The 27,521-nt window shown below is 38.2% G+C and overlaps 1 protein-coding gene across 4 annotated transcripts; it reads right to left on the reverse strand.

Annotated features, from left to right (window-relative positions):
* Window positions 1-4,427: 4,427 nt before the first annotated feature.
* SERAC1 (serine active site containing 1) lies at window positions 4,428-27,521 on the reverse strand. Of its 4 annotated transcripts, none has more exons than XM_058834339.1 (17): window positions 27,459-27,521; window positions 25,106-25,191; window positions 23,716-23,752; window positions 23,268-23,404; window positions 22,859-22,948; window positions 21,815-21,946; window positions 20,188-20,309; window positions 18,023-18,151; window positions 16,565-16,678; window positions 15,153-15,315; window positions 12,795-12,945; window positions 11,848-11,989; window positions 10,955-11,055; window positions 7,889-7,986; window positions 7,165-7,347; window positions 6,660-6,803; window positions 4,428-4,810 (listed from the first exon to the last, which is right to left on the reverse strand). In XM_058834339.1, exons 2-17 carry the CDS (start codon window positions 25,188-25,190, stop codon window positions 4,680-4,682), a joined length of 1,959 nt encoding a protein of 652 aa, XP_058690322.1. In that variant the 5' UTR covers window position 25,191; window positions 27,459-27,521; the 3' UTR covers window positions 4,428-4,679. The 4 variants fall into 4 exon arrangements, with proteins under 4 accessions (XP_058690322.1, XP_058690323.1, XP_058690325.1 ...); XM_058834340.1 differs by lacking the exon at window positions 27,459-27,521 and adding an exon at window positions 26,910-27,402; XM_058834341.1 differs by lacking the exons at window positions 4,428-4,810; window positions 27,459-27,521 and adding an exon at window positions 4,817-6,325.

The following is a 27,521-nucleotide window of genomic DNA, read 5'->3' on the forward strand; positions in this document are numbered from 1 at the left end:
GAGTTGGGCTGCCACAGTTATTTTGGAATGAACATCCAAAGGTGGAATGACAACAGCAGTGACACTGGTATTACTCTGCTGCAAGTTTCCAAAACTCACCCTGGTTTTTGTTCCCAAGCCCATGTCCAACAGCACACCTTGAAGAGGGACTGTAGATTTCCACACACTGTTTCACTGCAAAAAAATGCTACAGGCTGCTTGTGCACTGTCTGTGCAGATCCTGAGGAAAAACGGGGAATGGTTGGGACCAGCTGATGCCACAGGTATTGGCTTAGGCACGTCTTATGCTAAAGGCAGTTTGACAATTGAGTACTTGTGTCCCTGTTCCCGCTCTGTGTCTTCATAAGCAAATGCCACGTCAGTCTTCTATCTGCACCGTGCAGATGAGGAACGAGCTGGTCCTTTTTGCCTTGCCCGGGGGGTAGAACTGCATGTGATAGATGCCATTTGTGCAAAGCAGGCAGTTAATAACCAGATTGCAACTTGTCATGGTAACTTGTTAAGCATCAAGAGCTTTCATTATTAAAGGGAGGAGAACATTTTTAAGCAGGTGGTGAAGCTGAAAAAACAACTAATTTTTAAAAAATAATTTAAGATGTATTTTAAAAGAGTTTTTTTTTTTTCAGTAGGAAAATTAATTGGCTTGTTCTGAGCTTCCCAAACACTGGGAATTCAGCCATTTTCTTCCTCACAATGCCTACCTGTTTCTCTGCCACTGCCAAATTTTGAACACAAGACATCCTGTAAGAGGGGATGCTGCCTTTGAGCACCTGTCATCCTCCTCTGCTCCCTTGTTTGCCAGACACTTTAAAAAAATACCCAGAACCTTCAAAGGCCAGCCCCATAAAGCCCAGTGCTAAACTTCTCGTCTGAGTGTCAGTTTAACGTGGTTGCAGGCTGGTGAATAATACAAGATACTCGTTTCCCTACAAGATGATACAAAGCCTTTGCCTCTTAGTCCTCCTCTTAAAAAAAATACAGTGAAGATTTATGGGCACATCTCAGTATAGAACAGTAGCAGTAAAAAAGAAAGAGTAGGGAATATGACCACATCCAACATTTTCTGCAAAGATAATTAACAGCTCTAGGACAGCTAATTTACATGTTAATGAAAGTGTTAGCAGGAAAGCCAATTAAACTGGATTTATACAAGTCAAATAAAATCTGCTTTATTACTCTCCTTGAATAAGAGACGGATGTGGCCTTTAGCATTCTATCTTATGTCTGCGTCTGTGGCAAGCTGCCTGCTGAAGGATGAATCCCGGCAGTTTGCTGGTTTATGCTATCAGTGACAGCAGATATTGCTCAGTCGCAGCAAATCAAGGGAAGGGGACAGACAGTCCAGCTGAAAAGGTTACAGCACAGAATGAGGAATCTCCTGTCTCAATAAATTACCTTCCACACCGGTACCCAACGTCCCAGCCAAGTGTTTTCTCAGAAGCAGGAGCTTGTGACCTACTTGTGACCTGGTTCTGGTTTCAATGGTCAGAGGAAGCAAAGCAGAGCCAGACTTGTTCCATGTTTGGGAAATCACTACAGAGAACTCAGACAGCAGGAGCCAGTGATTCTTTCCTTCTCCTTTGGGATTAAGCCAGGCTCCACCACGTGAAAAGAGGCCAAGTAACCTGAACCCTTATTATTACCTGATGTCCACAACCAGGGAACCCACAGCACAGCTCTGTTCTCAGCTGTGCTGCCCATCCTGACTGGGACATAATCGATGGAAATCAGTGTCCTCAGGGACAGCTGATACAGAAATCAGTCTTCAGGGACATATAATGGGTTGTGGGGAGTGGTTATCCCCTGACATTTTTCCAGTCATGAACCCAGCACTTGACAAAAACTGGCAGCTGTGAAGCCAGGTACGAATGATTTACCAGACACAAGCCTACAAGTGTCTGCTTCTTTAATGTGAGAGGCTTTGGCAAGACACCACGTGAGCTCACCCAGGGCCTGCAGTATTGCAGCTTCAAGTTGCAGTGGGCACCCTGGTTGCTCTGCTGCATTGGTGCTTGGGGTGGGTAAGTGGTTCTCCTTGGTAAAGCAAGTGCCTGATTTAGCTTTTTTAGGGGGGGTTACCACTGAAACAAACAAAAATAAAGAGACCCAAGTTCGAATGGTTAGAATTTTCACTCTGACTCTTGGTGACTGCTGCTGCTAGAAACACCAACATAGTTACAGATGTTGTCCAGACTGCTGGACAACAAAGGCAAGAAGGCTGACCAACCCCTTTTAGCCTTCCCTTCCCATCTCACAATTTTACTCTTGGATGCCACAATGCAGATGAAACATCATCTCAGACAACTCACACCCAACCTGCCTGCCACATCTGCAGCTGAGCCACTGGATGGGATTAAAAGAGTGGTTTAGAGAAAGACATACTCTCAACTAATGTGACACCAGGAAGCATAAAAGCATCCAATTCCTGATGAGAAGCGCCACAGAGCTGCTGGCTATGTCTGTACACACTTTAGAAGACACTGCTAAAAAATCCAAAAGCACAATTGACAAACTGCTCAGTTTGGCAACACATCCCTGACCAGCCACCCTCCAGCACTGTGCCTCTTCCCCAAGCAAAAGGTAACGTTACATTCTCCCAGCACAAGACAATCACTAAAAAATAATGCAGGTCTTTAACAAAAATGAGCATGGTCCAGAGTGTTCAGCTGTCAGATCATCAACCTTTAATATACTTTGGACAAAGTCATGACATTTTTTTAAATCACATTTTATTACTATATTTCAAAAAAATAAAACCCAAACCCCCAAACCCAACAACTCCCCCACCAAACATTAGTTTTAGAAGTTACACATATATAAATAAAGTTACAAAAAGGAGAACATTGCCTTAAGAATTCCAGTTACAAAACACAGGTACATTTACTAAGCTTAATGTTTAATCTCACTGATCTGAATCTGTGTAAGCCAAAGGAGTCTATTAAAACCAATAGATTTGTCACATGAAACAAGCATTCAGTTATTAGATGCCTTGTCTATTCACCATGAATTCCACATACTCTACTTTGTGAATACAAAGTGTACTAGTATATTTACACTCTGAAGTCTAAACCACAGTGTAAAAAATATAAAGCTCTTTAGAAATTAGGACATTTCTGTTACATTTTCTATACAAAATACTGCCATGCAGTGTTCTTAACTACATCTCAGTTAGGGGGGGAAATGCTCTTGTGTATTTTGAGCTGCAGTGTCCTCTTGGGCTGCTCTCAAGACCTGCCAGGACTGCAGTGCCCACGGCACCAAGCCCATGCAGAGCTGCAAGGTGCATCCCACCTCCTTGGCAGTTTTCAGAGCCATCATTTGAAGGGCATCAAATTGGATCCATCTCACAGGAGTGATGTGAGGAGACACCTCAAGCCTGATCAATACAGACCTTATCTATCAATTGGTCAACAAAAGCAGTACAGCCTAACACAGCCCATGTTTGTTTTCAGAGGGATACAGGTGCAAAGAAAGGAAGTAAAGAGACTGCAATAACATGAGGCTACTTTTAACCACAGTGCAAACTATCTAAGACTTCAAAAAAGTGACTGTGCACTGCCATTTTTTTAAAAATGTCTAAAAATACTGATTTCTCATCAGTACTGTTAGGGTATCCTAAACAAACTCAAATAAACCAACAGATATATTTGGGCCCCAAGAAACCAAAATATTTGTGGTAATTTCCAGTGAGGCCTTACAATCACCTGATTTTTTTTTTTTTCCTGCTTTTACTTTTTTCCACCTCAGCTCCAAACCCTAAGCATTTGCTTTCTTGTCAGGGCCTACATTTGTTGTGCTCCAACTGAGCATTTTCAGTGCTCTTCTTAAAATTAACTACGGAAAAGTTTCTATATGAGTAACACGAGCCAGGGATTTGAATGTACCAATTTCTTGGTGTGTCCCGAGAGCAAAGCAGAAGAGCTGAACCCATCAAACATCTTCAGTGTGAGCAAGCACAGAACTGCACTGTCTGACCAGATACACACTGTCCCAAGGGAAGCAATCTCACAAGTTGCTAAGATTAGGCGGGAAACATACAAGAAGATTAATATTTCTTTTGTTTTCATTAATACAAAGAGACTAAAACAACAACAATTTTCTAACTAAGGCAAGCTACCAACCTGTCTCTTTCCATGCAGAAAAACAGATGCTGTGTCTGCTGACCAATCTGGGTGATCTATTAAATGAAAAGGCAAATGACAAAATTGTGCCACTAGACTAAAATACCAAATTCATTCACTTGAATACTATTTTTTCAGGCTCCAGTCAGGCTACCCTAACGTAGACAGTAAACCAAAACTTTGCAGTAACCACATACTGCTTTTCCCCTTTGACACAATAAAAAACACCTCATTTAATTGTTCCTAAACCTCTCTATAAGACCTTATCCCAGGAGTATATTTACCTGCTTTCAAAGCAAGCTTGGGTTTTGTTTTTTTTTTTGTTAAAAGAAGATATCCTGGGCACACACTTTTTGCCAAGTTTATATTTGTTTTGAATGTATTTTGAGAAATTGGGCAGGTGTCTAAAGCTCAAGATGTACAGGAAACTATTCAGCAGCAGATACTATTGACACAGCACCCTTGTAATTCTGCAGATCCCATAACAAATGTTAGGAGAAGTTTCTGTGTTACACCAAACACAGGACACAAGCAGGAAAGGATGGCAAAACCTCAGTCTCACAGTTCTTGGGCTAAAACATCCTGAATGAACTTCAGTGTACGCTGATACAGGAAAGCATCCTTCTTCTTTGGCTTGCAAATATTTAGATGATTAACATCCACTGGAATAAGGTCTCCAATTCCTATATCTGGGAAAGGGGGAAAAAAAACCAAAAAACCTATCAGAGTTCATAAGATGACCTAGACTGAAAAGAACATCTTGCATTAGCAATTTCTCTCTCAAAAGCAACCTCTCCTATCTTCAGTAAAACTCTTTGTTCGTCATTATTTTTTCATGTGCTAAAAGCATCAGTCCACACAGTTATGGCCTGATAGAGCTCTGTGCTGTCACAAAACCCACACTGGCACACTACACCATTAGGGCAGAGTTCTACTGTCTTTGTTTGAAATACACAAATGTACATTTCTCCATACAGATAACTTTGCTGAAACAGAACTTCAATAGCACAGTCCTGACTGAGGTTTAAGTGTTGATATAATCAGGGACGTAGTTTAATGTGTGGTATCTTGAATCTGATCACCACTAATTACCCATATTGCTTACTTTGCAACATAGACAACAAAATTTGGACTAGAATGAACCTGAAATATGCTGCAAAACACTACACACATTTCCAGGCAAATGAAATATTTACAAATATTCCATTTTCAGGTACTGTTTTTGGGCACACTACAGCATTTATTCTTTTCTTGACAGTCATCACTACTAACTTTCCAGTTAGGATGCTGGGACCGCTACATTACTGTCTATTCACTCAGTATCTAGAGAAATCCTCTATTTTGCTTTGACTTCTGTATCTTTAACTACGTAAAATTACACCAGAGCAGGATGAAGCTCTGCTTTCACATGCCCAAGCAAACATGCAAGAAACAGGGAGCTTCCTGCTTGTCAGCCTGTGTTTTGAACAGGGTGAGTGGCCTGCTACGGAACTGACACATGCCCTCTAAAGGTTTTCAAGAGCACTCATGTGCTGCACTAGGTGTCATCCTTAGAAGAGGAGAGTGCTATGAAATCACGAGTGCACAGTGCTCATTTGGGCTCTGTTATTCAGCCCTCTTTTTGACCTTATTTTGCTAAATAATAACAAAAAAACAGTCCAGTTTTTCAGTCCTTGCCAATAAAATTGCATCAGCAACATTTTTACAAAACACTGCTGCTCAAGAGGACATATTGTAAAAATACTGCTAAATAGTGACTCAGAAAAACAGGGATGTGTAGTCCTAGTCTTTCAGAGCACCTGACCTTGCAATCAAGCTAGTGGATTTAGCTGGTGAAAAGCTTGGTCTAAAACCTAACAAAGCAATGGGTTCTGGCTTTACAGATACCTTAGGCAGTGCAAAAGAAAAACTGAAAAGATAAGAGTTAAAACAGTTTTGTAAGTTGAACATATATTAAAAAAAAAAAAAAGGGAAAAAAAATCTGTTTTCCCCTTCTCCTACAAAAGGCAAAAAGATGGAGGGAACTCTTCAGGAGGCAAACTCTATTGCTGGAGCTCATGAGATGTGGAAGGTAAAGGATTCTTAACACTGAAAACCAGTTTTGTGACATTTTCCTTCCATTTGCAGTTTACAAACTTTCTTGGCTTTTTAAAGAAGAAAATGTCTGGAATTTGCAGAAGCATCTGAAACACTATGCAGCCCACCTATACAAAGATAAACCACAACTAGTCATAATTCCAAAAGAAAGGACTCCAACATTAGACCAGGGTCTACTCTGGTTTTTTTTTAGCAAACATTACTCTCATTTAGAAAAATCAAAACAAACAACTGTTATTCTAACATCTAAATGTAGCTGCTTCTGATCTCAGCAGAAAGGCTCAGTCAAGACTTTAAACAAATCTCCCCCCCACAGTAATAGACTTACTTTTCTATGGTTTCTATTAGGTTTTTTACCGTAATATTTATAACCCTTTCTCGTTATTGATGTTTACATCAATATATATACCAAAGTAAATAAAATAAATGGCTATTTCTCACCTGCTGACTCCACAGGTACAACATGCAGTTTTATCATGCTGCCTATGTGTGTTGGTAGGGTCTCTGCAAAACTCAGCACTGAAAATTTCTTGTCTTTGGCAAAAGACAAGAAGTCATCATTCAGCTCTTTAAGGGCAGGAGAATCTGAGAAAGAGCAACATAGATTTTGCAGTGTTACAAGAACAGCATTTTTCTGGCAAGACTATGTTTCTAGAGATGTTTTTATTACTATGATGAGTAAAAGGAATAGAATTTTGTTTGTAATCCCTTTTTCCAACTAGCATATGCAACAATTTGTTCTGACTCCCCCTTTTCCCCTTGCCTCTGCAATCAAATGGAACAGCTACTCAGAATTACTTGCAATAATTTAATACACAACCCAAAATGTAAAAAGGAGGTTTGTTGTTTTTACCCAGCTTTTTCTGACAGCACAATGAAAAAATCCAAAGCACCAAGAACAGATTAGCAGAGTTCCTGTTGCTAGATGGTAGCAAAGTGAACATACCCTTGCTGAGCTCTTTAACCTCCACAGACGGGAAGAGAAGATATCTGGCATTTATAGAATATTCAGCCAGCTGGGAACCATGGTGAGGTACACTATAAAACACGATTCCTCTGGTGTTGTTTACAATTTTATCCATTTCTGGATTCTTGGAAGCATCCACCAGCATCTTTTTGACTAGAAGACCTGGCAACAGAAGCTGACTTAATGTAGGGATTTAAATTACTGGGAAATAATGTTCATGCTATATTAACCCTGAAACAATTAACCATATTCTTGCCTTGCTTGGTTAGTCCTTAGATTGTCAAATATGTAAGATTAACTTGAAAAAAACCCAAACCACGCCTGAGGAGGCATCAATATAAAATGTCAATGAATGATGCAAATACAATTTTGAGTTGCTTTATGTGTTGCTAATGACATTTACTATATGCCTGATCATGGAGAAAATTTTGCCTCTGGATTTCCATTTACATGAATTTCAATTCATTGAGTTTTTAAATCAACACAGTAAGAACAAACAGCAATAAAAATCCTTTCAATATGTATATGCTATTAAATATAATGCATTAAGAGAATAGAAATCTGTTTTTCATTTTTAAGTCTTTGCCAATTTTTAAAATAAGCTATTCTGAATAATTGCATTTCTACCTGAACTTGGTTAATGGCTTATTCTGAAATCTTTAATGCAAATAAATGCTTTATATCAAACAGGCAACATGCTTACCACCCATGCTATGGGATACCCACACCAGAGGTCTGTCTCCAATCCCAGCAGCTTTGAGCTTGTCAAGCAGCTCACCGCTCCTGAAAGCAATAGACTTCCTGCAAAGAAAAAACAGATGCAGGCATAATGGAGCATGACAGGTTAAAAGGCAATGTTAAAACACAATGAATTTTAGTGCTGCACATTTATGAAAGTGAATTAGGAAAACAAATATTATTTATTTAATTATTATTTCTGCATTGAAAAAGGCCAAGAACTTTTCTAAGGATGGCTTCACAAGGACAATGGGAATTGAGCTAAATTCAGTTTCTCACTCTTGCTAGAAAGTTTTATTTTAATTTTGCTCAGCAAACATTTCTGTTTTCTTAACAAGTTGTTTTATGGAGTTTTAAATAGTTTCATTTACACATTGTAGCAAAACAGTTTTTATTCTATGGAAGCAACGTCAACACATAATGAACTTTATACCCTGCAACATGAGCAAACCTCATATACTTTGCTAAACAACACTCAAAATGTGAAGCAGGGTACACAAATTTAAAAACTAAGTTCATCATCAACCAATACATTGAAAAAAATCACAACTAATGTCAGTTACACTTGCCAGACAATCTCCAAATGCTTCATACTGGAATATATGAAAGCACAATAATCTCAATTTTATAAATGAAGAGACTGAACTCTGGAAAGGATAAACTACACGTTAAAGTTTGAAAATGAATCTGTGGTAGAACCAAAACAATGTCAATGTCCAATCCAAGCTTGAAAGTGCAACATTTGCACTTTACATTACTCCTTGCAGTGTAACAAGAATCAAGAAGGCCCTTGGGTAATGAAAACATCAGGATATGGGAGCAACCACTGTGCAAAATAATTCACTTCATCTCTGTTGGTCTCAGCATTCTCACTAGAAATTGCTTTATGACACATACAAAAAGAATAATCAAATGTGTCTTCTCAGTTGAACAGTATGCTCTAGGCTAGCAGAGAGACATAAAAATTCACTTTTGAAACAGCGAATGAGACCGTACATTTAAAAACAAACCTAAGGTTGCTTTTCTACTGCCACCTCATTGCCCCTGCTAGTTAAACATATCTTCAATATCTTTCATTTATTATTAACCATATAAAATTACAAAATTATCAAATATTATGGTTGGGTGACAATAAATAGCAGGTAATGAAATTTTCCATTTTGTAATGAAAAGGACATTAACTTGGGAAAAAAAAGTAAATATATGTTTAACATACTCCAGACAGACACAAGAAAAGTTTTCTTACAATCATAGAATCATTTATGTTAAAAAGACCTGTAAGATCATTGAGTCCAACTGCTAGCCCAAGGACAGCCAAGTCCCCCATAAACCCACATCCCCAAGAGCCTTATCTGCCTGTCTTTATTATCTCCAGGGATTGGGACCCAACCACTTCCCTGGGCAACCTCTTCCAGGGTTTGACAATGCTTTCAGTGAAAAATTTCTTCCTTTATCCTTTAGATAAACCTCCCCTGGTGCAACTTAAAGCCACTTTCAGTCTTCTTGGGACCTGCACAGGCAACCACCTAGATGCTTCTTACTGTCATTTTTCTGCCTAATTTCAATTAGGTACATTAACAGTCACGTGTTCCTCCTCTTCTCCCAGCTTACGTGTTTCCTTTAATGAAATAATTGCATCGATCTTCCATATCGCCAGAGAGAGGAGGGAATGAACAAATACCAAGTTCCTGATCTATTATACACATGTTGAATTTTTTTCTTCCCTGCACAAAAAATATTATTAATTTTCAGATTCTTAATCTGTATGCAGCCATGCACACGCCTCTGCTGCAGTACACAAGTTGAATTTACACTACTAGTTACATGCTTAAAGATCTGAATGAATGTCTGAAGGATTCTGATTTAAAGATCACTGAACTTAATTACCAATTTCTATTCAAGAATAAAATCTTTACAGGCTCAAAGTGTTTTTAGTTTTCAACATGTTTGGTGGTAGCATCTTCCTCTGACCTACCCTGTTTAAGGTCAGTAAAAACACCATTCCTCTGGCAAGGGCAATCACACTCTGATTGAATCAGTTACAGTGATTGTATTTTATCATCAGAGTAATATTTTTTGAATAAAAGTAGGTTTGTATCAGAACCAGCGTGGCCAGCAGGACTAAAGTAATTGGTGAGGCAGCACCCTGAGTCCTGTGTTCAGTTTTGGGCCCCTCACTACCACAGAGACATGGAGGCTCTACAACCGTTCCAGAGAAGCACAAAGGAGCCAGTGAAGGGTCTGGAGGGCAAGTCCTATGAGGATAGGCAGAAGGAACTGGGAGTGATTAGCCTGGAGGAGGCCCAGGGAAGACCTTACCACTCTCTACACCCACCTGAAAGGAGGGTGTAGCTGGGTGGGGGTTGGCCTGTTCTCCCAGGGAACCAGTGACACGATGACAGATAACAGTCTTACATTGTGCCAGGGAAGGTTTAGGGTGGAAATTAGGAAAAATTTCTTCATCGAAAGGGTTGTGAAGCTCTAGAACAGGCTTCCCAGAAGTGGTTGAGTCCCCATTCCTTGAAGCTTTTAAAAGGCAAGTGGATGTGGGACTTAGGACTCGTTTTGTGGTGGCCTTGACAGTGCTGGGTTAATGGCTGTACTTGATCATCTGAAGGGTCTTTTCCAACCTAAATGATTCTATGAAAATACATGCTTCATTTTATCAGGAGTATAAAGCCACAGTGCAGTGATTTTTTTTGCTGTGCTTATAAAGTATTATTGTGTGAATTTAAAAAATACTTTTAAGATATAAGTTGGTGTTGTATTTTCATTAACTAATAGCATAATTTAGTGTCTCCCTTAGCATGAAGCAGAACAGACTGTAAGAATTCATGAAATTGACACATGTAACTACCCATGAGGCTAAAAAGTTAAGCATATCATGACTATACTTAATATTTCTCCTAATTTGATTTTTTAAAGCTACAGGAAAAGTTTAATTGACTCTTTCACACTAGGTGATCCCAAGGATCAGCTTTACAGGTCTGTGTCCTGCCCCCCTCCAAAGTGAATATGCTGCATTTATTACCTGTGAGCCTCAACAGGACATTTTGCTTTCCAGTCACTCAAATGGGTGTCATACTCCACAGATATGATTCTAAGGGAAGGACAGTCTGAAGCAAGCCATGTCTAAATTAAAGCAAAGCAAAACCAAAGGAGCATATAATTGAGGTACTTAAACTCTTCAAAGCAATGGAGAAAAGATGTTACTGTGGGGACAATATCAAGCAAGACTTTTGCTCTTTAGTTAATCCCCAAATACACTTTATACTTGCATTATCATCCTTTTATTACATGCTGGTGAACTCTGGATTGTTCCTGAGCCACAAAGCAGGCAAAGAATGAAGATTCATCTCTAACTCGTGCGTTTCTGGCTCCCTCTCCTGGGTGAAACAAGACTTACTAAGATTACCAACAGGACTGATCAGCTCAAGTTTTACAGAAGTACTTTAGTGGCTATACCAGTGTGAGTTTGCTTGGAGCAGTAATTACTTATTAACCAACAATACTTAAATAGCAATCTGCACAAAGTAAGGTGTGAAAGGGAACTTAATTTAAAATGTTATATTAAATGTTATATTCTAGAAATCTTTTCCTCAGCAATAGCTTTTTTTATAAAATAAGCAAAAAAAACCACAAAAAAACCAAGAGAGAGCATAAATAAAGCAGTCATTGCCTCCTCTTTCTCTACCATGTGAATTATGCTGAGAACAAAAAATTTAGCAGGGATTTTTCCTTGCAAGAACAACAAGCAACTCATTAACAAAAATTTACCATCAGGAACTTGAATACTGCCACTTCAATTACAAGTAATTGAATTCAAAAAAGACATTTGCCAGACAGTGTCCTTCTAGATGCTCTGCACAGCTCTCATGAATGAGAAAACAGCAGCCACATGTGAAAACATTACTGTCTTTTTACCTTTGGCCAGCACTGACTATAGTCCTCTTCCCCTTCTGAAGCCTTTTTATCCGAACGCCGGTCGATGTCCTGCTGTCGCCAGGTTTTAAATGCTGCTCCCAAAAGACCATGAACGAAAAGGATGTCTGCTCTGATAGGCTGGCTGATCAACCAAAAGGAAATTTTAAGAGATATGTGGCACATGTTCTTTTAGCAAATTGGAACTTTTAATCTAAGGGATGCCAAAATGCTTTTTTAAACACTACATGTGATATCTTATGGGCAACATTTCATTATACTTCAAAGAGCATACTCAGATAAAAACAAACTAGGGAACCACACAGAAGAAAGATATAAAATGAGGTATGGAAAATGCCCACCTCACAAATCATTATTTTCTATAACGAAACCAGCTACTGTTGATGTGGCTTGGTAGCTCCAGCCTCATTATCACGTTAGATCTTCACTGTAACTGGAGTAACACAAATGACCCAGGGAATGGTTGCTACAGACATGCACACTGGAGACTGCTTTAGTCCCAGATACTGTTACTAGGGATTACTACTATTACTAAGTCCCAATCACTATTACTAAGGACGAAAGTTCACTGCACCTTAGGCCAGCATATGCTGTTGCCAGTAGAATAATTACAAGACACAGTACCCCAAGACAAAGTGCAAAGGTTAAACAGTTGCAACCCACTCAAAGCAGTAACTAATTTCATGTTTTGTGTTCAGATTTTCCCTGCATTACAGTAATACTCTGTCCACACCTATAGACTGCTCCAACCACTTCTACTCTTCTATTTGAGAATCTAAATTCAGTCTTCTCAACCCACCAAAGAACAGAAAGGGAAAGGTAACATCAGTACAGCAGCACTCTGATGCCAACTCTTCCAAAGTTTTGTAACAGAACAGTAGAACAAGTAACTCCAAGTACAGCATGTACAATGATTCCTTCTACTTTACCTGCTACGATATTGCGGATGTAAGACATAAACACCATCTGGATATTTTTCTTTCACCGTGTCCCTGTCTAGATTAGCCAAAGCTCTGGATGCATGAGAAGACTGAATGACGTGTGGGGATTTCATTACTTCAGCAAGTACAGAAACCCAACCTACATTGAGAAAATGAAGTGGCAGGTTAACTAACAGAAACATTGTCTGAACAACAGAATTCAGAAACATCAACCATCAAACTATGCATCTGAAAACAGATGTTAAAACTAAAGAATGGCAACGTCAAAATAAATTATTTCAATCTACTCTTTACCTCAGGAAAGTCAAGGCTAGGTAAGTGGAATCTCCTAAATTCAAAAATTCAGATGTATTTTACTACTGTTCAGCTTATGATCTGAAGGAGAACCCCTTCTCAGAAGAAAAAGGATGTGTATCAGCAGGTCAGTACAGCTGTTGCAAGAACAGATCTCACATCTCTTCCTGCAGGTAAAATGCTAGGAAGATGGAGACAATGAAGCTTAAAGCATAAGAAAGGCATAGAAAACAACCTACAGGAACAATGGCAGGTAAAAAATTGATGCTTGCTGTGAAAGTACAATAATTTCTAATTGTAAAATCCAGCATAAGAAAAACTCTTAATGTGATTTAAAATATCTTTGCTATTCTAAAATTTGTATACCATTTATATGTTAGAAATACAAGGCAATTAAATTGGATACAATATTGGAGTCAATAAAATTTAAGTCAAAGATATTCTGACTTACAAACACTTTATGATACTCTACCTAAGGTGTAAAATTTTCTTAAACATGGATGGGAATTGTCATAGACTACTGAGAAATGTAAAGGAATATCTCTTATGTGCATATGCACACGGTTCCATAAAATCCTAATAAATCTTATTGTTGCTAGCAAAAACAGCATATAAATCAGTTACATTACAGTCAAATTCATAAATAAAACCTGGGAATTTACTTCATGAGCATTGTTTCAAAACGATGTACATTATGTTGCTACTAGTATAGTCAGTAAGCTGCTAATTCAAGATCATTTACTGTCCACCAAGGAGAAGAACAAATTGTTTTGCCTTAAATAAACAAAACTTCTAGGACCTTTGAGGACTGATATTTTTTTAAGACTTGTGTATTTAAATTATGTTTCTAAACAGAATATATGCTGACCACTGTGAAAGCTGTACTTAAGAAGAATACTATCTAAACTCTACTTTCAGTTCTCCAAACACAATGGAAGACTGCCAAGTAGTCTGACTAAAACTAGCTTGGTCTCTGGTTTTGCATTTCTCTTAAATAAGCCAAGATGAAGAGTCAAAAATAACTGTTTAGAATCAAAAATAAGTGTTCTGCCCCCAGATACCCCATCACAGCTACTACACAGTGCATAACTGTTTTCCTTTTTCTTCTTCATCCTGCGCCAGCAGTTTTTTCAAGAACATGTGCCTTAGAGGTTCTTTCTTCTTATGCATCATCCAACAATAAAAGAGAAGCTTTATCAACTCTGGACTAGCACTATTTGACTTCTCATCTCTGGAGTTTGATTCACTATTTAAAATTCCTTTTGTACTGAAAGCTCTGTCCCAGGGAACTGCTGACTCTCCTGTTTCAATCTCTTCTACATGTACGGTTTCAACAATCATTAGAATTTAAGACTGGTGCCAGAGCTCAGGACAAAGGCCTTTATAGTCCAGCTGCCTTTCTTCAGAAGGCAACAGTATGGAAGCTGCAGAACAATATAAGAATAGAGCAATAAAAGGACAATTATACTATTCTGATTCTAGTCTACAACCTCTGATTTTCTGCAGTTAACTTGGTCTCCATGTGTAGAACTTTATGGATTTTTCTTTTCATGAATTTGTCTCATTATTCTTTGAAGCTTTGTGAGTCTTCAACTACTATAATGTTTTGTGGTAAGTTTTATTTTGGTCATGCAGCACATGGAAAATACTATTTATTTTTTCTGTCTCTTTATAATTTAAGGTACAAGAACCCTTGGTCTTGCATTACAACGAACAGCAGATGACCATTCCCTCTTTGCCTTCTCTATGCCAGTGAAGAGAATTTCATAAATCTCTGTCATATTCTCTTTCAGCTGCTTTTTCCATGCTAAGTGTCTTAGTCTAGCTATTTGTTCTTCATATCACAGCAATTCCAAATTTTTAATCACCCTCACTGTCTTTTCCCGTGCCTTTACTACTTCTCCTTTGTGTAAAAATGCAAACTCTATTCAACAGGCAAAAAACTGCTTGGATTTATAGACCTGCATATTGATATTTTCTATTTATTTATTTTATTTATTTATCTGAAACTTTTGGAGTAGAAATCTTTCACTGAGACAGCTTTCCTTTTACCTGCACGTACTATGGATGAGTGAAGACGTTCATCCAAAGCCATATTCCCAATAATGCGGATTATGTTCCTCTGTATCTTTGCTGAATCTTTACGTAGCTGGTATATCCTCTGCAGTAGCTGGAGGCCTCCTTTAGCTTCAATTTTATCACAGTGAGAAGAAATCTGGCATTACACAGTAAATACAGTAACAATAAATAGACGTTGTGCAAAAGCTTTTTTTAGATGCTGTTAACTCATAAATTAGGGAGTTTTTAAGATGCAGGTATAACATAGCCCTTGCTGCACAGAAATTATTATTAATGTAGAATTTATTATGCATATTTGAAGAGGAAATAGATATTTTAATATGAAAAATGCTTAATTCCTATGAATTGACGACTTGAAAAATCTCAGAGTACCACCCCTCTACTTCATGTCTGAGACGAAATGGTCTCCACTCAGCACGATCAAATTTCAACTCAAGTTCGACAGTCTGAACAGGTCAATTGTCTGCATTTGCTAAAGCACTATCTCAACCAGAGACATTTGTCCATCATCCAAAATGCAATCATTATAACGCTTTCTCTTTGAAATGAATTTTTTTCTTTTTTACATTCCAATTAGTACTGCTATCATTACTGATCCTAAGGGCAACAATTTAGTCAAGATGAATATGTGTGGTAGCTTTGGAACTGCTGATATCCTCAAGTCTGTGGCTTTCAACAGGCACTTGGAATGAGTACAGTCACAGCTTGCTTAAACTGAAAATCTAGAATGTAACAAATTCTGGACAAAGTCGGAATTTCTATGCATGTGGCATATGAAAAGAATACTGGGAAACTGCACTTTACCTGTCCCAACTATGAGTAACCATTTGGCATTTGCAACACAGTTTTTCAGTGTTCTAGGCTTCTGAACAATTAGGTGTACAGAAAAGAACGTAGCAATAGAAAGTAAGAAGCACCACTGTTACAAATCTTCATCTGTGTCTGCAAAAAACACTCTGGTCCTGAGAAGGCCACTTATTAGCTACTTGCTGTGCAATATTCTGCCCAAAGAATACCTTTGTGTATGAGTAAGGTTTGCATTCTGTTCTAGTTTCTGATGAGTGAATTCATGACACCGCTTTGTGAAAACCTGGCATTAGAGCTTCAGCTTCCCTTTTACTTCTTGAAAGATACATACAGGTATAGTACAGGGGAACTTGTAAAGGCAAATTAGAAACAACAACAAAACTTACACTCCCCATGAGAAAAAAAAACTGTTACAGGAATGTGTTCGTTTCACACCTGTCTCAGTTGTTTAAACATTCTTACAGAGGAGAAAGGGGTAAGAGACAAGGAAATAGCAACTCCTTCTCAATACATGAGAGTGCATTAGAAAGGAATGCCTATAAATGTAACTTTTCAGCTACAGTTTAAAGACAAATCACCTTAGAATGCTGTACTAAAGCCTGCAAGCAGAAGAGTTCCACTGTCTCTGAAGGGATTTTACTCAATGTCTCACAATATGGAAGTCCATTTCCTCCAAAACACCATAAGCCTCCCTGAAATGAAAAACCGTAAGAATAGTAACATATTTCAAATGGTTACACTAAAAAAAAGGTTTCTAATCTAGAATGTTAAGTGTGTAATGTTCTACAGAAATTGCTTTAAAGAGCGCACAGCATGCTTGTGCTTTTCAAAATGTACAAATTACACAACAGTATATCATAAAAGTAGTTACTATTTTTAACTGGAAACATTAATTAGATTTTCAATGTGTAGTCTCCTTAGTCTATTAACTTCAAAACATACAATAAAGGGGGAAAATGTAGTATTCTCATTTTGTTAATGAATGTCATCTTTTAAGATCATTTGCTTAAGCATAAAAAAGCAAGAATCAGAGTAGCTCTAGACTTGCAAAACTTAGAAGAGGAGGAAGAAAGGTCTTCAGTATGTGGCACAGCCTCAGAAGACCAGTCTCTTAATCACGCAGCAGAAAGACCAACATAACCTCAATAAAAATCAAAATACTTCCAAGTGTGGTGTCTTACCAAAGCTCCCTTTGTAGCACGAGCTCTGGCTGTGAAAACAGTAAAGGAGTGATAGTGTAAAAATAGCACACATAACTCTGCCATAGAAAATAAAGAGTTATTGCACTCTGAAAACTCTAAACGAAGACTGACAAGCATTGTTATTAAAATGACATTCATTTTTGTTATTGCATCTTATTAGAAAATAACAATCACTGATTAAGGAAGTCAGAACTTTTAAACAACAAAAAAATTCACAAAAGAGAGTGGATGAGATTATTATTTTTAAACAATAAGGACACTTTAAATTACATTTCTAAAGCCACTTAGGAAGGTGCTGCACAGACACAGTTGAAGAATTCCTAGATCCAGGTCCAAACAGACCACAGACTACTCCAATTCTGGTTTGGTAACAGGGACCTATTTCAGGGAGGCACTTCCATGTGATGTAATAGAATTTACTATTTAAAGTGTGCTAACTACCTCTTTATTTTACTAGAGACATAAGAGAGGTTTAATAATCTCATCAGTATAAGAACATACAAATAACAGTAAGATGAAATGTGAAAAATCATTTTATGAGCACTACATGGAGAAGGAATGTTTTAGACAGAGTTCAGAAATGTCTGCTTAATGGGAAGGCTTGTAGGATATAATCTTTAACTACACCTTTCAACTGGAACAGCTGGGAAATATAAACAAGCTTTCAAGCATACAGACTGTATTTACAAGAGATTCTGCTCATGTTCTGCAATCACAAAGCATCTGTATTTCTCTTCCTCTTACAATGATCAAAAATACGGAACAAGATTTCTATCTTTGAGCTCTGCAGGAACAAAGAACCCAAAGAGTTCTGCTCTGCAGATGGAAACTCACCCTTTGTGCAGCAAGAGTCTGGCTACTTTCACGTAAGGCAAGTGATGTGAAGTACTGGACACATGGATCAAGACCAGACTGAGGTAAAGATACCAACAACAAGCGAAGTTCATCTTCAATGGGATAATCCTGTGAGAAGTAAGCAACAACTTTGAAGTTGTTTTGTTCAAAGCATGAAGCAAAATCCAGAAGAGAGAAATACTTGAAATAATGGAATCAGCCATACTAATGAGGCCATAGGATATGAACCCTGGACTTAAGTGCTCTGCAACTTCAGTTTAATAGTTTTATCTGTAAAGACTTGTAATTACAAAACCACCAAATAAATGATCAAAAGCAAGCTTTACACTTCATACTTTGTTGACCTTACTCTAATGGTTCAAAAGAGAAGAAAAAACAGCTCCTCTTGGCAGAGGAAACTTAAAAGTTTACTCTTAATGACATAGAAATTTTCATAGAATCATAAAATACTTGGAGTTGCAAGTGACCCACAATGATCATAGAAGTCCAGCTCCTGGTCCTGCACAAGGCCACCCCAAGAATCACACCATGTGCCTGAGGGTATTGTCCAAAAGCTGCTTGAATTCTGTTAGGCTTGGGGCCATGACCACTTCCCTGGGGAGCCTGTTCCAGCGCTCATCCATGCTCTGGGTGAAGAACTTTTCCTGATATCCAACCTAAACTTCACCTGACAGAGCTTCAGGCCATTCCCTCAGGTCGCTACTGGTTGCCAGAGTGAAGAGATCAGTGTCTGCCTCTCAGCTTCCCCTCAGGAGGAAGTTTTAACTGCTATTGAATCCCCTCAGTCTCCTCCAGGCTGAACAGACCAAGTGATCTCAGCCACTCCTCATATGGCTTCCCCACAAGGCCCTCCACTATCTTTGTTACCCTCTTTTGGACACTCTCTAATAGTCTGATGTCTTTTTTATACTGTGGTGCTCAAAACTGCACACAGTACTCAAGGCGAGGCCACACCAGTGCAGAGCAGAGTGGGACAATCACCTTCCTCATTCACCAACTTGTGATGCTGTGCTTTTGGTGCTGATCCATGAAAATGAATGTATAAATTACTAGTAAAAATAAAGACATTTCTTTTAAGGTTTTGTCTAAAAAATTAATGTAAGTATTCGTTTAACAATCCAATATTGATGCATAGATTCAACAAAGTAATTTTCTTTGCCCACGGTCATTGAACTTGCCATTATTCTAATTCTTTGATTAAATCAGAGATGGAGATTTATTTGCATAGAGTTGCCACAATGATTTGCTTCAACTTCCTAAGCAGCAGACTGGCAACTCTTAGCTTCGATTACCTAGCAATCATACTGCTGTAAAAACATATCCACAACCATATACTAGTGTAACCTAGTATTTAAGGACTGACAGGTACAGATCCACTATCATATAATGTTACAAAGACAAGAAAGCAAAAACTAAGAATATTACACCTGATCAAAACTGATATTCAGAGCTGCTGGTTAAGATACGCAGGTATTTTCTGATGGGGCCTTCTGCCCCTGTTCATTCTATTAGCATTACAAAAAATATACCTTGTACATTGTACTTAATTGGGTAGTTCTGTTTATTGAAGAAGCTGATGACATGACTCCTCAGACCATCACATATATTACACACATTTAAAATGTGTTAAGTTAAAAACTAACTTAAGAAGAAAGCAAGGCCAAATTTATCCAATAAGGACCTGCTGGCACCCAACAGCTGGCAGTGAAGAGGTGGGCCTACAGCAGAGCACCACAGCAGTAGTGAGGAGGCAAAGGCCTCCAGGAGCACACTCTGTGTGTAGGATTCTGTCAGTGCCAACAAGGCAATCCAGGATCATTTCTTCACATTGCCTACTGGATAGAGACAAGCAGCGTGTCTGTCAGACTGGTAACTGGCTCAGACTTCACTGCTTGTAAATATGTCATGTGGGTATATAGTCTGAGAATAATAATTGATCAGTGCTTCCAACCTTATTTCTTTCCATCATGCCACTCCCTAATTCAGATATACCCCAGCAGTACGTCATATTTTACAGTTTTGTATTTTGGTATTTTACTACTAGTCAGTTACTTTAGAAAAATTTCACTTTCAACCATTAACAACAAAAGCAGTAAAAAATAAGCAACTAAGAATCATCTAATGCCTACTCTTCCTTTACTTACAGTCTTTATTTTTGGCAGTGGTGGTGGAGGCAGGAAAAAGCGAAGGTCAACATCTTTGGATCGAGCCAAACCTATAGCAGTCCTTTGATCACAGGTTTGAGCAACTGTGCCATACTGATAATCTGTTGTACAAGAATTTCAATGTTAGGGTTGAAAGTAACCTTAAATAATTAATTTTGTTTTAAATGTAGTTTGTGATCTACTTTGTTAATATACTTGAAAAGAAGAAACATCTCTCTGCAGCCTACTTTAAAAAAGCCTTTGATTTTTCTAACCACAAATTCCAAAAGTTAAAAACTGAGCTGAAATACACCTGGGCAATAACTGTTCATTATAGGCCAGTTTGATAATTCAGTGGCAAACTAGTGGAAAATAAAATATAACCTTGAAATGGATCAACACTTTTTTCCACAAAAATTTGCTTCTATTCCTGTTACTATTACACAACACTAGAACAAAACTGACAAGCCATTTAAAATATACTTTTCACAGTCGTAGACTGGCAACACTTTTCCTTTGGTGGAGATAATTTATACCTGCAAACTGAACTCACTGGAGCTGAACACTTTGGTTCTAGCTGAACAATTTGTCCTAGTTGTGAAAAATTAGCACATACTTTCAGTCCTACACTTTCTTTGACTTGAAGTATCAGGCTGAAAAAAAAGTCTGTTTCCCCCATAAGGCAGTTGGCAAGAATAATTAGTGCTTGTGAAATATCCAAATACTACAACAATAAGATGTTCTTGTTTCTCTAGAGAGAAAGAGAGATAACAGAAGGCAACTAAATTCCTGATACTGGACATCTTGTGCTCTGAAATCACCTGCTAACAGTATTCGTCTACAAAGGACAAAGCTCAGTTTTGGTACATCCTAGCTTTCAAACATTTTGAAATACAGTTTGCTGGTGTAAATTCCCTGTGAAAATTTAGAATTTTAAAGAGGCACTTTGAAACAAGAAAAATCCCATGGTGTGAAATTGCACTGGAAAAGTGAAAGATCCACAACTGACTAAATTACCAAAATGAGAGTCCAGAAAAGAATGTCACCTAGTTTATGTAGCCTGGTTATGGAGGTGAGAGGAGGAAACACAAATACCTTTACTTAGTGTTTTCAAAGATACTTGATGCTAGAGCAAGAGGGAGAACTTATTACTATTAAATAATAACTAGGACAAAACATGGCTTACAGATAATGCTTGCACATACAAGCCCTCTACCTCTGGTTTGTCATTACTACCCATCAGCTCCTAACCAATTTTTATTAACTTAACCATGGCCTTAAATTCACTCCTACAGAGGCTTACAAAAAATCACTGCCAAAACTTGTGACTGCATTAGCAATCCCAACAGAAAACCCAAGGAACTAAAGAGCATGAGCTGCTCTCCCACGCCACAGCAATGGTTACAATCCTCTGGTGAGGAAACAGAGAGAGGCCTGCACTGCACTCGCACTGTGTCATGGTATTAGGAAGGAACAGCTACTTGAAATGTAAATAATTCCCCCAAGTTTCAGAGCATATTTATGCTTCTTGCAGCTACTAGCTTTTCTTCATGTTGTCAGCAGACTTGGAACAGCTAACTGAGACTGGAATTTCTGGGACAAATTAGGCTGCATCAGCATACATTACCATGCCAGTGACTGTTGCTTGCCAGATCTTGTACAGCCTGCAGTCGGATTGCTTTGTCTTCTGACTGACTTCTCTTTAAGAGAAGCCATAAGGCACACTCATGATCTTCTCCATCAAAGGTACTGAATTGTTCTTTGACCAGGAAACAAATGAAATCCAAGTTATTATTAATGAGTATTTTAACCAGACACATTTATATTTGTGACATAAGGAAATATGTAGTTTTTAAAATATTTGAATATTACTCATTCACTGTAATTTACAGTGTAACATTTTTAATTAGTACGATAAACAATGACAGAATGACATCAACAAAATGCTGATCCTAAAATGGTGAGTTTGACTCATTTCAGTGGCACCAAGTTGATATTTCATGTATTTATGTGACACACAGAACTCCTGGCTGACGCCTACCAACCAGAATTACCAGCAGGAGCTGCAAATTATTAGCAGCTCTTGAGGCCCTGACCTTGAAGAATTAATTTCATAAGATGACAGTGGAGATGCACATTGCTGTAATCATTTAACAGAAAGCTAAATGAGAATGCACAGTATGCCTCAGGAGCACAATTTCTGATACAAATGGAAATTCTTGCTTCAAATTGCTTGAAAAAGCAGCAACACTGTTCCAAAAAACCGTGCTGCTTTAATTAATATTGTCAATTTTGATGAAAGCATACATATTTTTCTAAAATGAGACTTTGAGAGTATTTCATCCCACAAACACCTTTTTTACACAAAAGTTATATCAAATATTAACTTGGTGTGTTAAATCTTTTCTGGAAATGGGAAAAAAAACAGCCCTCAAATTTCCTTTTAACCACCACTTTCATTTACTTTAAGAAAATAAATTGGTTTTATATACAGAAAATAGACAACTGACTGAAAAGCCATATAAATATGGAAATTATAAGCTATATTATCACTGTTTCAGGAACAAAAGAACATGTTAACTTTGTTAGAAAAAGTTTTACTTCCTAATTGCCCTACTTCTTACTGCTAAAAAATAATAATCATAGATAAAGTCCTGCTTTCAACACCTACCATTAAAAGGTCTCCGGAAGATTTTAGCTTCTGTTTCTAGAATTCTCCTCACTGCTTTATGGATTTCTTTTCTGGCTTTGTACGTAATCCCTACAAGAGTATTTTTATATTACTGCAAGTCTGAAAGGCAGTTCCCTCACACCACTTTTCGTAAATATATGGAAAAAGAAATACACACACATATACATAGAGATATTATATAATTACCTCATATACAGAGAACTATGTGTAGAAAGAACTGTCTCAAAAAACCAAACCAAACAAGTCAGCAGCTTAAAATAAATTTGGTGACATTTCTTAGTAACAGACTTCAGGAAATGTAGCTTTACTTGTTATGTAAGGGTGACTTCCAGAAACATTCTATTCTCTTAGAATTCTGTTTTAGAACTCAAACAATTCTGCATCTTACCTTGATATTCACTTGGACTTAGAGAAGCTGTACGTACGTATACATAGGATTTAAGTTTTTCTTGATGGAGAGCTTGAGTATCGATTTGCAGTAACTTATTTAAGGACAGGACTTCATATGTAATGAACACAAAACCTCTTTAAAAAAAAGAAAACTGCATATGAATATCAACTAAAACAATACAATGAAAAGAAATAGCAATCACATTGGTATAAATCATCCAGATTTTACAAAATATGTAATAGTCTGAAGATTATTTTGATTTAGCAAAGTAGAGAAAAGGTGATAAAATACTTGAAATAAGTTATAACTATCAGAAATTGTGCTTCAAGACTATATTCTACCATGTCTAAGGTCCCCTAATATTATGACATTTTTTTAAAGATACACATATTAAAATTTTAACTGTATCCAAAAGTTACATATATGCTCATGAGTTACAACTTACCCTAGTATAAGTGATCCAGTTACCTTTGCAATTTTTCCTTGAAAAAATTAAAACCAAGTGTCAAACAAAGTTTGTGCATCACCTCAATATAAACAGCTACCATTCGATTATCAGACAGTAAGAATACCAAACATTAAGAAAAAGCTTTAAAAAATTTTTCTATCACACTCTAGCTTTCAAGAAATTAACCAAATTTACAACTGGAGAAAACATTACTTGATTCTAATTTCTTGCTCTCCTAAGCAAGATGCTAAAACATGTATCCTGCCAGTGCTATTTACTTTGAATATTGTTACCTCTCAATTGCATTCATTGCTCAGCTACTAGAATCAACAGTAAACTTTCCCTGCCTGTAAAACTCGCAGTGGTTTGGAACGCCAAATAATTTTAAGGGGTTAAGTTTTTCTTATATGTTGCAGCTATTTCTTCAGTGCATATTATTACATGCAGGACTATGTATGTTCTTTGAGAAGAGCTGCGGAGTCTCCATAAGAAAATACATTTTTAAAAATAATTGCATTGAATCTAACCTATAAAGCAAACAGATAATAAATACATGCTACTTGCAACAATTTGCCTTTTAAACCTAATGATTCGTTCCAGATTTCAGCTACTTTGAATCTACTTTAACCTACAAAGTTGATCTGATTATCTGGATATAAGGATCTCCATACAGAGAAACTCTTTATCATTTCCAGTAGCAGCAAACCCAATGGAACACATCTAACCTATCATGAATGATTTCTTTTCATCAGAATGAACTGGGAGATTTGCCCCTCAACCACTGCTACTAGCTTCCATCTTTGTGAGGCCATAAGAATTCTGCATGCAAACAAGAGGCAGCAGCTACATGTTGAAGAAATAACTGGCAGAGAAGTTTGAAAAAGAAAAAAAAATGCAATGCTTCCTGTAGAGCAGAAATTGAAATATCCTATCTTTAATGCTCAGAAAGAAATTTCAGAATTGTAAAAATGGTCATTATATGCCGAAGGCACCAATGAAAACAGAGACTAAGCAGAGCCTAAGTAAGTAAGAAAAAAGAAATAACAGAAAAGTACTTTATTCACTGTTTATGAATGCAACTATTTAATGGCTCTAGAGATTACTAAAAAAATCAGATACAAGTGGAATTGAAGATAGTTTAAGGAGATCACATTTAGTTAGGGAAAGACCCTCATCAAGCGTTTGTATCTGTTCCTAGAAAATCTGCTGGTGTCATATTACAATCGCTATGCAAACCAAGGTCAGAAGCAGAGAGCAGGGACAAAAAGAAGCTTTTAATCACTAAGTGTTCAAGGGCTTAAAACTTAAGTATCATTAAATTATGCATGGTGTCATGCCATTCCTTTTTATTAACGCTTTAGATCAATACGTAATGAACTGTACTTACTGATATCATTCCATGGTTTTTTTGTGGCTGAGCCAGAGGTTCCTATTTTTCTGTAGCAAAATACACAGTATGCAGCCACTGACATTCTGCATAATGAGGGGGGAAAGAAAAAAAAGTAATGATTGATTTGAGAATTACAGCAGAAATCCTGTAGCATTTTTTATCTCTTTATACAGCAAAGGTCATGATGGCGAAGGTCACAATAAACCATGTTTGTGTCATTTTGCTCCATATAAAGCACTCCAATTAAAGAACTCTATAAAATTCTCAATTTAATGGGCTGAATTTCAATTATAAGAAAAGTTTAGCTTTTTTATCAATTATGTTACTGTTGATTTTAGTGACTAAGTACCTCCAATTAACTCTGCTTCTAAGCTTTATTTCCTACTTAGTCACTTTTCCCTAAATACCAGTTCTAGCTCCATCAAGACATGACTTAGTATGACATCGGCTTTAATACAACTCAGTAACCATCTGGCTTTAAAAGTTCATAATTTATTGTGTTGGCAAGTAAGTCTTTTATTTTGACTAACAAGGCTTAAAGAACTACTTCATATAAAGTAACACTTTTTGCATACACTGCAGAAGTAACATGAAACTCATACCTTCTAAGTGAAATTTTAGTGTCTGTACTGATGCAATTATACTAAATGAAATACTGAGTTTGTGTTTATATGGATGTAAAATAACCACACCAGTATCTCTCACATACTAATCAAATTCTTGTCAAATTAGGTCTCTCTTACCACAATTACAATTAACTCAAAATGATAAAATGTCACATGCGTAAACCTGATGTCGAAATATGGAAGCCTAATATTTTCCTTGAATGTAAGGTAATCTCTGCAGACCAAGAAAAGTGCTTACATCACTTTTATCATCAGTGTCCAACATCTCTAAACAAGGGGACTCCTTTTGTGTCCTTTCTTTAACATGTCTTCCCTCTTTTCTCATTTCCCCAAATTGATTTTTCCCTTCTCTCTTGTGAGTGCTTGGGAGATTTTTGAAAAATGTCAGCATTACCCCAGCACTGTCACAATCACTGCAGACTACTTTTTGACTTCTGACATTTCAACATTGCTTATCCATTAACTGCAGCAGCATACACCACACTGTGAAACACAGTTTTAAGACTTTGATAATCAGTCCTCTAGAGACATCTCTCCTGCCTCCAAATTCTCTGTCTCATGTCAAGTTTCTTTACTACCTTTATTCACACAATCACATTTACTCCTCTGTAACCACAATCTGAAATAAACAGTGACAGCAGGTGCCACAATTACTAATATTTAAAACATGCACCTGCAAACAGGAGGCCAAAGTGAGCACTGCTTCTCTGATGCCAGGAGCTTTTTTTCAGGTCCAAGGGCAAGCATCAAATCATCAAATGTTAAGGGTCTGGAATAGACCTCAAAGATCACCTAATCCCAAGACTCCTGCCATGGGCAGGGGAACCTCCCACCAGACTATGTTGCTGACAGCCTTATCCAGCCTGGCCTTGAACACTTCCAAGCTTGAAGCATCCAGAGCCTCCTGAGAAATCTTTTCCAGTGTCTCACCACCTGCACAGTCAAGAACTTCTTTCAAAGTATCTAATCTAAATGCCTCCCCTTTTCGTTCGTACCCATTACTCCCAGTCCTATACTAGAGTTCCTGATTAAATGTCCCTCTCTGACTTCCCTGTAGGACCCTTCAGGCCCTGGAAGGTTGCCGTAAGGTCTCCACACAACCTTCTCCTCTCTAACCTTAACTGCCCTAACTTCCTCAGTCTGTTTTCATAGGGAAAGTGCTCCAGTCCTCTTACCAACTTCGTGGCCCTTCTCTAGACTTTCTCTAGCCAGCTCCACGTCCTTCTGATGTTGGGGACCCCAGGTGAGGTCTCCCCAGGACGGAGAAGGGGGGCAGAATCGCCTCCCCGGACCCGCTGGCCACGCTGCCCGGTTCAGCCGGTTCCTTTCGGGGCTGCGAGCGCACACTGCCGGCTCACACTGAGCTTTTCATGCTCAGGGACATACAAATACAATGCAAAAGAACCCATTTCACACCCTGTTTCATAGCTGGTCCAGGCACCTCCGAGCCCCGTCCCCTACCGGGGTGCGGTCCCCACCTACCGGCCTCGCGATTGCGCAACTGGGACGTACTAAAAAACAAAAGCACCACCGCACCCCCGACTTCAAGCAATGCAACACGTAAGCGAGGAAGGAGCCAGGCGGGAGCGGCTCTGTGCCTCTTTCCAACAGGGAGGAACAAAGCACCCCTTAATACCCTGAGCCCCGGGTCTCCCCGGGTCTCCCCATGCCCCGCCCTGTAGCGGCCGCCATCCCCCCGGCCCGCGCCGGGGCCCCGCTCCCACCTTCCGCCTGCGCCGCCGCTCCCTGCGGCGGCCCTCGCGCGCCGCGTGACGCCATCGCGCCGC

The sequence above is a fragment of the Poecile atricapillus genome, chromosome 3 (genome assembly GCF_030490865.1).
Source record: "Poecile atricapillus isolate bPoeAtr1 chromosome 3, bPoeAtr1.hap1, whole genome shotgun sequence".
NCBI lineage: Eukaryota > Metazoa > Chordata > Aves > Passeriformes > Paridae > Poecile > Poecile atricapillus.